The 12563-nt window shown below is 43.4% G+C and overlaps 1 protein-coding gene across 3 annotated transcripts in view; it reads right to left on the bottom strand.

Annotated features, from left to right (window-relative positions):
* The window catches only part of Gli3 (GLI family zinc finger 3), a 264642-nt gene that overhangs the window by 110582 nt on the left and 141497 nt on the right, over positions 1-12563 (bottom strand). For all 3 annotated transcript variants that reach the window (XM_023565209.2, XM_003470095.5, XM_023565210.2), the window contains one exon: positions 150-255. In XM_023565209.2, the coding sequence (XP_023420977.1) occupies positions 150-255 (106 nt within the window). The remainder of the gene's footprint in view (positions 1-149; positions 256-12563) is intronic.

Below are 12563 nucleotides of genomic sequence, written 5' to 3'. Positions count from 1 at the left end.
ACAGACAGGCTCGCTGTGTTTCAAAAGTAAATCTTACACTTCTATCCCATCTTCAAAGCCCAGTAGACGTGCCATTAACAAAAGGTCCTGAGACCATCAAAGCTGGTATTTTGTTCCATTTCGTTAATGGGTAAAGTTTTAATACTTACACATGCAACGGAGGAATAGGAGACGGGTCATAATGGTAACGGCCTTCATGATGTCTGGCATCAATTGGGACAGGAGGATGGAAGGCAGGAAATAGATGAGGAGGGTCTGAAACAGAAACAGAGTGCACCTTTTGTAAAACGAACACCATGAAACGCTCTGCAGCTCACAGGGCAACACTGCTGCGTGCTCTCCATCGCTGACCCTGAATGAATCTACTTTAGGAATTTGGGGACGAATTCTCGGAAGCTACAAATGAAGCTCATCAAGGTACTACAGATGGCTGACAGGGTACATGGTATAAAGCAGGGCTTCCGAGGCAATTTCAGCTGAGACTGGAAAGGGAGGAAGAGAGGCCCAGCATAGTGCCCTGCTCTGGGAGACAGGCTGCTGCCCAGTGGGAAGGGCAGGGGCCTCCAGGAAGCCAAGAGAAAAAAAAAAAGTCACATTGCCAAGAAAATTTCAGAGAATGCCATTATGCCTTTGATACCCTCGATGTTTTAAGCATGTCTTTTCTAGTTTATATACACCTATTTTAGGTTTTTCTGAATTTAAATGCATGTTCCCTTTCTATTTAGCCAGGGTTATACTTCCATAATCCCAACAAGACAGTAATTTACCCCTCTCCCTTAGGGAAAAGAGATTTAACCCAGGAACTTCACACAGAACACCCCCCTTTTTTCCTTCCTTCCTTCCTTTCTTCCTTCCTTCCTTCTTTTCCTTTCTTTCTTTCTTTCTTTCTTTCTTTCTTTCTTTCTTCCTTTCTTTCCTTCTTTCTTTCTACTCTGGGTCAAGGTCTCACTGAGTGGCTAAGTTGCCCAGGCTAGGCTTGAACTTGTAATCCTCCTGCCTCAGCTTCCTGGGATGCTAGAAATACAATGTGCGCCATTGTACCTGGTCAGGGCAATAAATTTATTCATCACAGAAAAACTAAGGGCCTGGCTGACAAAGATGAACAGATTCACTCAGACTGGAGAAGGGAGACTACAGAACAAACTCAGAGAATTCCTACCAGGGCAGCCCTAAGGTTCCCTTCAGCTCTTACTCTGGTTCTCCCTTGTGGGTCCTCTGCTTTTAAGTAGCTCTTTTTTATTCCTGGTAACTTATGCCACTGTCTCTCACAAATATGAAAATAAACTCTATTTTAAAAATAGTGGTTCGCCGCCCCAATTAGAATGTTTTGTTTTGTCCACAGCACTGGGGTTGAATCCAGAGCCTTACTTCGATTGAGTACACCCACAACCCTCTTAGTTTTCATCTTGAATAGGACCTTGCTCAGTTGCCCAGTGCAGCCTGACACTTGCGACCCTCCTTCCACTGCCTTGTCCTCCCAAACCCAGCTTGGAAAGAGTTCAAACATATTTTACTACATAGCTGGTAGTCTGTAACTATATTAAAGTTTTCCCCGTGTTTCAAGAAACCAAATCAACGAAGTTGGAAGCAGGAGGCTTGGCATCACAGCAAGATCCCACATTGCTTCCAAAGGTCTTAAGACCTCGTCTTGTGCTGGAAAGGCTCTGGGGCCAGGGAAGAAGGCACAGCATCAGACCAGGGGACCCGGAAGGTGGTCCCAATGCAGGGTGGAATGTGGACCACACCTCTGAGGTCAGTGGCTGTCCACTCTAACTGGGAGGTGTCTCTGATGACTATAACATCTGTGCGTCTTGGATTCACACAGCTGAGATTTCCTCTCCCACACATTTCTCTATTTTCCAATTTTTTAAAACCAGTGCAGATGTGTAATAAATGCTTTGTAAAACTTGTAATATAGGACTTCTCTTGTTTCAAGCTTTGTCCTTGCTATCTTACTTGGCCAAGACTACTGCTATTGGAGGAAAAAAAAAAGTGAAAATCAATGAATTTGGATGTGTGGATGTATGGTCCACCACAAAGAAGCCTGAAGCTATTATCTAGACTCTAGATCTGATGAAACACTGCTGGGGCGCACTTCTACAACTCCAGCATTCAAGGAGGATGAGGCAGGAAGGTTGCATAATGGAGCCCAGCCTTAAATGCATCGGCAAGACTTTATCTCCATATTAAAAAATATAAAAAGGGCATAACTCAATGCAGAAATGCTGGGTTCAATCCCTAGCCATCCCTTTCCCCCAAATCCAACAGGAATATTGTACTGGAAATGTCACGGACTCTTCATGTATTGTGTGCTTGTTACAAAATTGGGTGGGGAGGGACTAAGTGGTGTAGAAAGGAAGGAATCATTTTGGTATTAACCAAGTCATGGTGACCATGACAGTGCAGGAAATTCAACAGGTGAGGGACCTATTAACTACCTGATAGTTTATCACACTTCAGACATGTCATAGTGTTCATATGAAAAATCAATACCATTTTAAATTCTGCAATTAGTAAGATGTGCAAGTCAGTTCTTTTGTAGTGCAAATATTAAGTTAATTTAATAAGTTCCAAAGTTTGAGCTGACAGCTTTATCCAACAAGGTTGGGAAACGCATTCTTGCACCCAACTCAGCAATCTTGATTAAAAGCCACCCCCTGGAGAGCCCAAACATTCTACTCGATTTAACTATTTTTGATAAAACTTACTCATCCTCAAGACATCATAAAATTGAAAGTAACCTTTGACACTAGTTTGAAAGTCTGCTGAATATTCGGTGCATGTTTCCTGATTTTAAATTCTGAAACAAAGCCCCACTATTAAGAGCCAAATCGGGGTAAGGAAATATGAATACAATACACTAAGGCCACTGAATACACTGGGTGGCTCTTGTTCCTTTCCACACCTTTTACCTGTGGCTGTGGATGCAAACCCATTTGCTATCTGCAGACATCTCACTTACACATGCCATCTGCTCTTGGATACCAGAAAATAAACCTCTAAGAACTGTATGTAACTTACGCAATAATAAGTACAATCCACCTCCTCAGGGCTGCTCACTGGCTTTTTGGGGGTATATTGTGATAGGTCACTAAGAGTTAGAAGATATGGAATTTTGCTTACTTTTTAGTTCTGGATTGATTCTTCATTAAATTCTCTCCACCAGGTAGAGTGAATATTCACTGTTCACTCAACCTGGTTTTCTGATTTGTGTAGCAATGAATCATGATTAAGAAGTACAAACTCACATCACACACACACACACACACGCACACACACACACACACACACACACAAACACACATGCATGCACATAGGCACAGAGGGCTAAAATACATCAATTCATTCCACACTTAATACATGCTTCCTATATCCCAGAAACAATAGGTATTATCTTTTACATGCATATTTTTAATGAAGTGGCAGTGATACATGCACCAGGATGAAGACCAACCAATTTAATCCTATAAAATCCAAAGCGTGCACCGGAGCAATACAAAAACCTCTTCCCCCAAGAAAACTTGACAGCCCTATCCCTGACATTGAAAAGGCTTTGCCATCTTTTCATTGCCAAGAAATTATTTTTCCGGGAGTTGAATTCACTCTTTCACCCCCTCCTCCTTCCAGAATGAAAGAGACAATGACCAATCACTGCCAAAAAAGGGAAGAAGACACAAGACACCGCTCCTGGGCCATTCAGTGGCCATTTCTTGACCACTGAGTCTGTAGTATTTAGGGACTTTAAAAGTTAATTCTGACTGAAAAGTACGCAGAGCATCTCGTTACACTGTTTACACTAAGTGTGTATCATGTCCTGAGAAAATTCACAAATTCTGCATTCTGGAATTAGGTTTACACAAAGAACAGAAAATTAATGCACAGCATCTGATCTGACCCAAAGACATCTGGTTTTGGGCCATGTGTTTCACAGTTTCTATGTTTCCCTCTTGGTTAAGTTTAAAATAGCCTTTCAGGACTGACAAAATCTGCATGAACAACTGTAGCCTGTGTTGGTTATCAGCAGAAATCATCCCTCTGAATCCACGTTTTGGGAAACAGCAATGGAATGACCTTCTTCCAACTCAAAATGAGCTTGTAGCTCTAAGTCTGTAGCTTGAGGCACTAAATTTAGCTAGAATGAAAAGCAGTGTAATGTAGGCAAGAGTTCCTTGAACACACATGCTTCATGTGACATGGGTCCTAATCTGCTTCTCTAGAGATGCTCTGGGATCTTCAAATCTCAGGAAATGCCTGGCATCCTGGCTTGTCCCATCTCAGTGGATCAGCGGTGTATTCTGTCACAGACCCAAAATGTGCAAGAAAACCTATATGACAAGAAGAGGCCCCTGTCACCAGCCACCATAATTATCCTCCGCACAGTGGTTTATTATTTACGCAGGAGCAGCGGGGCTGGGGTGCATCATAATTCAAGTATATGTGTAATAAGTCACTGTACCACAGCCATCTCTGCTCCGGCCTTTGACAAAACACGCAATGATGACTTCTCCAAAGTCAGACGAAAACTGCTGAAGCAGAAGAAATGCCACGAAACCTGGCTACCTCCTATTTATCATACAATTTCCTGACTGATGGTTCCACAAACCAGCTGCTAAGTGCTGTGTACTCTACTGTCAGCAAACTAACACGCTAAATGGAAGACAGGGAGAATAATGTGCAGAACCGGTGGGATCAATTTTCCTGAGGGAATTAAAATTCCACCAGGTGGGGTGGGTCTGCGTGGCAGTGGTGAGCAGTCAACTGTACATGCTTATGGTTGCAAAGATGATTTATTACAGACTTGCAGGAGGTTTGACTATTGTACCAGAGTCCTCTTATACAAAGAGTTCATACTACCTTGCTTGGCATGGCACAGTCTTTAAACCCTGTATGCGTGTAACCAGCTTGATAAGTGTTTAAACTGAAACGCACAGCAAAATTTGTGCTGGGTAGAGTTGTCAGTATTCAATTTCACACTGGCTGTCATCATGTTTAGTGTTAAAAGTCTCATTAGGAATGAGAGGCATTGATTTTTTTTTAAGGTCTCTTCACAACAGACTGCGCTGATCATAAAATCTGTAGCCAGAAAATAACCAAAAAAGATGCTTGGAGATTTATCTGCTGTTGCATCCCTCTCCTGAGAAATAGTTTTAGTATCCTCAGGCTATGAGATCTCTTGGATGCTATCCTTGGGAAACTGTCTTTTGAGGTTTGAAATTTACATACAAAAATTGTAGATTAAAAAAGAGAGATCAAAGTGGGCTCAGTTAGTGCCCTAGAGGAGTAATTCATCCAGTGATACTTGAACGGTCTAGCAATGCCCAGGAAGAGTACAGGAGGGACTCACTGGAGGGAACTGCTGGATGCGGGCTCTCCTGGCTGATCTTCTTACTGGAGCAGTCTGTATATTGCCTAGGGGTTACTCTAGAACAGAACCACAGGTTATTTCCCTCTTGTTCCATCGGCCCCACCCACAGGCAAGCTATCACTAAAAACAGCCAGAAGGCCAAATGTAGGGGCACATATCTATAATCCCAGCACTCTGGAGGCTGAGACAGGAGGATTGCTGTGAGTTCGTAACTAACCTGCATTACACAGGGAGTTAAAGGTCAACATGAACTATACAGTGAGACAACCCTGTCTCAAAAACAAACAAATAAAAATACCCATACGGGGTCCTAAGTACTACACCCACCATACGGAAATCTAAACACTCCTCTCTCTTGCTACAGTTTGGGTCGATATGTGCCCCCAAATTCTCACGCATGTGGGATATGACTGAATCGTGGGAGGGCTACGTTCCTCAGTGGATTCACCCACGAAAAAGCACAGGACCAAAGCTGCTGCTAGGAAGCAGGTCCTGGTTAGGAGAGGTGGGTACTAGGGGCACGGCCAGGAGAGTATATTTCCCTCCGCAGGCCTTCCCTTTGCTCTCTGTTGCCTGGACACAGTGGATTGAGCACCTTTTCCCCCACCAGGCCCCTCTGCCAGCCGGTTTCTGCTCTGGGACCCTCTGATCATGGATTGAAACTGTGAGCTAAACCTCTCCTCCTTTAAGTGGTGGTGATGTCAAGCAATTTGTACCAGTGACAGGGAAGTGGCTAAAACAGGCCTTATATAAAATGAAGTCTTAAACTGGGAAGAGAAATTGGGAAGTGAGGTGGGGGGTTACCCCCCAGTGCCAGGAAACCCACTCACATGAGACTGGGGAGAGGAAATCCAGATCCTAGCCATCTCAGTCATTGCAACGGTGCCTAAAAAACCCTCCCCACTGCTCACACTGCCACCTGTACTCTGCCTCCTGTCAGATCAGGAGGCAGTGGATTCTCACAGAAGTGTGGATCCTCCTGTCAAATGCACAGCAACTCTATCTAAACTGCATATGCTCCTTTTAGTCACCCCAAACCCAAAACCACCCGTCTCACCTCATTAAAAAATTCTCTTCCATTTAAGAGTCCCAGATGCCAAAAACTTAGGAGACTACTGCTCTAGAAATCTAGACGCTTTTCACTCTTAAAAAGCTATTACTTTGTCATCTTACACCAGAGTAGGAGCCTTCACTGCAGAGCATGTGCTACTGGAAGAACCTGCAGGGACTATACGGGGTCCAGCCCTGGGATGTGGAGGACCGCAGGACTTCGCCATCCATGCTCATTTTTGCAGTTCTACAACAGTGACAGGGCAGAGCAGCTGGGACACCGCCCAGGGGACAAGACACCTGACATACTTACTAGCCAGCCCTTGATAGAGAAACTCTGATAGACCCAGGGCTGTAGCACCACCAGGAATTAATTTTCTTTCTTTCTTTCTTTTTTTTTTTTTTTTTTTTTTTTTTGTACCAGGAATTGAACTCATGACCTTGCGCTTGCCAGGCAGGTGCTTATACCACTGAGCTAAATCCCCAGCCCCAAGAATTAATTTTCAAAAAATTTATACATCAGAGAAAACACACATTATTTTCCTTGAGTGTGTGTGTGTGTGTGTGTGTGTGTGTGTATATATATATATATATATATATATATATATATATATATTAAAGAGATCATGTTGTGTGTAAAGTGCTTTAAATACTGATCTTTTGTATATGTCTGCAAAGCTTAAAAATGCCTGGAGTAAAAACATCGATATTAGCAAAACCTGCAAGGCAGAGATGAATTCAAAATGAGGAAGATAAGAGGTAAAACTGATACAACAAATCACAGCGATAATTACTCAATATTTAAGTACATCTTATACATTAAGTAGAACATACACAAATTTACATAGAAAATTAACAAAACTATGAATTTTGTTTTGTTTTGTTTTTTGCAGTGCAAGTCGAACCCAGCCTCTTTTCTGAACTGCACTCTCAGTCATTTTTAAAAATGTTTTTGTTTCCTTTTAAACTTTGAGACCAAGTCTTGTGCTAAGTGACCCAGGCTGGTTTCAAATTTGTGATCTTCCTGCCTCAGCCTCTTGCAGTGCTGGGATTCCAGGTTTGCACCACTACACTCAGCTTGCTGTTCCTAAAACCCAATAAATTTTTACTTCTAGGAACTACCTGACAGCCCTGACAGCTCTTGTATAAACTTTCCTGAGCATTACTCACTGTGTACGTATATGAAATTAATTTAATTAATATTTCAGACCTAAGTGCTACTCACCACTACACTCTGATCACACCACAATTCACGTTTCTTTTAATAGTCTAGTCTGTACTATGCTCCTTAAACAAGCATAATTATGAGCTCTCTGCACGAAAGTGATAAATGGCCCTTTGCATGTGAATTAACAAAAGAAATCTCTGTTCACCAAATGTGCTGTGAGTAATGAAGAAAATAATTGGTCTCTCCCTTTTCTGGAAACTTCTAACTTCTCTATCAGCAAATCTGCATCTTTCTCATCTAAAATCACATCCACTGGATGCCCAGAAAGGAAATCACAGCCCCACAGGACAACCGATCAAATTCTTCTACTCTGAGTCCCTGTGATCACAAATATCTGTGTCCTGGACACTGTGTTATTCTAGCTTGCCTGCCAGGATGAGAGGGAAAAAATAACCAGAGAAAAAGGTAGTGAAGAGAAACAAGAGAAGGCCACGGTCGTTCTATCTACACTGCAGGACACTGAGGACAATCACAGGAAAACACGAAGAACCAGGACACTGAAAATGACAGGGCCATTTATTTTGAAGCAAATACTTTGGCAGTGTAATTTTAAGGACAATAAGTGTGTTTGGAAACTATAAGACAGAAATCGGTGAGTAAGGATAAGTTTTTTCATCTAGTAACCACGTTTGTTTGGTACCTGGAACTGAACTCAGGACCTTGCACCCAGCAGGCAGGCACTGTACTGTTGAGCTATATCATTGGCCCTGTAACCATATTTTTTTCTACAGCATTGATTCAAAAGTCAGATTCATAGGTCTAAAGATATACACTGAAATTTATTTTCATTGGTGGTACCAATACCAGAGCTACATCCTCCGCCTTTAAAGATTAATATTATTATTGTTATCATTATTTTGAGACAAGTCCCTAAATTGCTCAGGCTTGTTGAAGTTGCAATCCTCTTGCCTCAGCTTTCCAGGGCTGGGATTGCAAACATATGCAAACTCACCCAGATATTGGGATGCTTGATGCTTACGAAATGAAAATAGTGGATGACATTTCCCCTTAACAAGCATCTGGTATCTCAAATCCACCAACCTTGGAGCGAAAGGACTCAGAAGTTGCTTAGGTTAAAGTAAACCAATGATCTGCCAAGGCAAGGTCTAGATGCTGTACTGGATCCAAAATAAGCCAACTCACTCCACAAGGAACACTGTTCTTTTCTGTGCTGTAAAACCAGCAGAAGCAATCGTGAAATGTGAAAGCAGGGTACACAGTGCTTTAAATTTTATAAAACACATATATTTCCTCCTGGAATCCTCTTGACAACCATAAAATCAGCATTTCCAAAGTTTTATTAACATGCTCCTAAGTTGTGTTTCCCTTTATTTTCTGTTATCAAAACAATCCTGAGAACTGAAGAGGAAAGATTCCAGTATCTGTTCTGATGGGCTAAGTGACCCACCCCAAGTCCCATCAAGTTTTATGATCAATGGCGGCCGGATGTTCTTTCCACCCAGTACCAGAGCCAACCAGAAGGAGCATTCAACAGTGAGCCCTTGCTGCAGGGGACAGAAATCCACCGCCGGTCATGGTGCCCAGCTTTGCTCCAAAATCCTCTTTCCAAAGCCAGAGCTCCACAAGCTCTCAGAAACACACACTCAAGCCAGCTGAGGGAGGATCAGGAATGAGGCTCAGTGCGTCAACATTGATCTTTGTCTTCAGGCTCCACAAGGGAAAAGGATGCTGCCACTCCCAGAGGGTTACTCCAAGAGCCTTCCAAAGTCAGTGGAAGACCAGCGGTGTCTGGAGTGCACAGGAAGGCAATCTTGTAGCAGTAAGAAATAAGTGGCACACTTGCTCCTTCTACTCGAAGTTACTGCAGAAGCAGAACCTTTAGCACAGCAGGTTATTAACTCTCCATTTTAATCTCTTCCATCCTCCCCACTATAGCTCCCACCAACTGACAACTAACAGTCTTCTAAAGTTCGCCCTACTCCCAGCAACCAATAACAGTAACAATCATAAGAATAAACACCATTCACAGAATACTTTTTTTTAATTTTTATTTTGGTGGTTCCAGAGATAGAAACTGGAGTCTTCACACTGAGCTAGCTACCTTCCCAGTAGTTTTTTTTTTTTTTTTTTTTTTTTTTAATTTAAAACAGAATTTCACTAAATTACTAAGGTGCCCAAGTTGGACTCAAACTCAGGATCCTCCTGCCTCAGTCTCTCAGACTGCTGAGATTACAGGCATGCCACAAAACCCTTTAATACATGTCAACCACTGTGCAAAGCCTTTTAAATGCATCGTTCCACTTCCATCTCCCCACATCCTGATCCTGAGAAGCAAGCAGCATGAATATAGATAACAAACTGGCTGAGGACTTAGGTAGCTCTGGGAACGGTGGCGGAGCTCAATGTGTTTCTGACCTCGGAGCTGGCCCTCCTAGACACTCCTGTGCATGTGTCATTACAACACTGTCAGGGCCATGCTCTTTATAATTCCTTATCTAAACCGCATAGGACTTTCTGCTCATCTGAAGTTTCAGTTACCCAGTGTGACCTGGGGTATGAAAATAGAGTATAGCACAAGAAGATATTTGGAGAGAAAATATAGTCACAAACTTGTATTACAGTACGCTGTTACAATGGTTTATTTTATTATAAGTCATATTGTAAGTCATATTGTTAATCTCCTACTATGCCTACTTTTAAAAAAATGTTTTGCTATATTGGGGATTGAACCCTGAATCTTCACATAGAACTGCACCCCTAATCTTATTTTCATTTCATATTTTGAGACTCGTTTATTTTGAGGATCTAATCAGCTTGCTAAATTGCCCAGGCTGGGCTCATACTTATAATCCTCCTGGCTCAGTCTCTCAAGGTACTGGAATTACAGATTTATGTTACGGTGCCTGGCTTTAATTCATAAATTAAATCTGATCAGAGGAATGTTTGTAAGTAAAGGAGAAATAGCCTCTGAAGAGTACTGGCCCCCAGTTTCAGGCATGCACTGGGGTTGTTGGACCATATCCTCCAGGGGCACAAGGGGGGACTCCCCAGATTAACACACCTAAAATCCAGCCTGGACTCTCCCTCCCTCTCAAATCTGTAGTGCCCAGTCCAGCCCGACCTCTGCACCACGACGTTCCATCCATGGTCCCAATACCAACTGGTGCTCCTCCTACAGTCATCCGTGCTGGCCCAGTGGGAAATGAGCTCCTTCATAGCCCAGTGTCACCAAGCATCATCACTTTCAGAGTCATCGAGTCATTGCCATACTCCATGGAGGCCCCCCTGGACTGTGTTTCACCCTCCCTCATGTGTAACAGCAGGTGAGCCAGGGTCACTGCAGCCACCTGGAGCTCCTTGTGCATTCCGTTCTGTCCTTGCTACGTCCCTCACCGCTGGACCTTAAGAGCCTTGTGTCTGTCCTGGGGCACTCGCCTACACATAGACTGCTTCACAAAGACAAAAAATGTTGAGCATGGATGGGGTCGAGCAAGGTGCTATGTCCTGCGAGACTGAGGTCAGTGCGCTGACTCATCTGGGCCGGCACACAAGGTCGGGCCACAGTTGTCTGCTTTCCCTCCTGGCTCCCTAGGCTGGAACAGACGGTGACACTCACACGCCCTGGATACCCAGGGGAACTCGGTACTTGTTTATTACAGAAAAGGTGAAGAGGAGGAGGGAAGGCAGAAGGGTAAACTGAGGCCATTCAGCAGCCAGGCCAGTCTCTTCCTTCCTGGGCATCTCAGGACACTACCTAATGAGTTTCTAGTACCAGGCAAAATGCAGGAACCCAGGGGACAGGCCACCTTCTCTCTGCAACTCCATGCAGATTTCTAGGCACTCCCTGGTTTTACAGCCTGCACAGGGCCTGTGCCCAAATCCCAGTGATTGGAAGTTCACCCAGGAGCCTGCTGGGGCTGCAGGCATCTCATCGACCCTACCATTGGGCAAACAATGACACCCCCACTCTGGGGCCTTTTGGAGACTCCCCAAGTTCTTTCTCACCCAGGACATGAGGATGCACCAGTAAATTCTGGAGACTGGGGTCGGCTGCTAATGCCCATATGGAGAAAGCTCTTTGACACAAAAGGTTGGAGGTCAAAAGTTTAAAAGCTCATGACAGAAATGACAGGGGCCCCTCTGTCCCCTCCTCCCCCTTTTTTTGTCAATAACATCAAAGGCGCCAGTCTGTTCTTAATGCTATTATTGTTACCCTTTGGAGTCCATTGAAATTCCAGTGTGTTTATTGCACACTGTGAGCATTAAAAAGCTCTACTTTCTTGCCCTTCAACTCTGAACTTTACTGTCTAAGAAGCATCATTGTTTGCAAGAACACACAAAGCTTTTAAGCAAAGAGTTTATTTTAAGTGCTTCTTTCATTGTGATTGTAAAATAATAAAGCACACGAAGTGGTTCTCTTGTAAGAATGAACAGGAAATAAGAGAGAGGAGAAAGAATTCCCCACTGCATAGGAAGGGAAAGTCCCCTGCGCAGATCTTGGCCAAGGGAGAGTAAATAGGAGAAAAATTCCCTTTTTTTTCCTCTATTTCTCCCTTCTCTGTAATCCTATATTAGCCAAAAGTCACACATTTTCCACACATCTTCAAAGACATTGGCCACATGGGCCTGTATCACATGGCGTCATCTGAGGGATTCTAAACTGTTTTTCCGCTTAAGAGCTCATCATTCATGTTCCCAAAAGTGCAGCCTCAGAGCCCCAGGCTGCCTGTGCACTGGTTCACGAGTTCCAGCATCCCAGCTGTGACTCCTCTCTTCTGGCTAACTTTCCCCACCGTCTCACCTGCTGTCCTTGTTCAACTCTTACCTTTCACTCTGTCTGTTCGTTGGTTTATCGGTTGGTTGGTTGGTTGGATTTTTTTTGCAATCCTGGGGATTGAACCAGGGCCTTCCATCCTGTGTTACTTTGCCAGCCTCTATTTTATTTATTTATTATTATTA

Source organism: Cavia porcellus, unplaced genomic scaffold (assembly GCF_034190915.1).
Source record: "Cavia porcellus strain 051 isolate PalLab524CR breed Dunkin Hartley unplaced genomic scaffold, mCavPor4.1 scaffold_23, whole genome shotgun sequence".
NCBI classification, from domain to species: Eukaryota; Metazoa; Chordata; class Mammalia; order Rodentia; family Caviidae; genus Cavia; species Cavia porcellus.
This window is presented reverse-complemented; position numbering and strand designations above follow the sequence as displayed.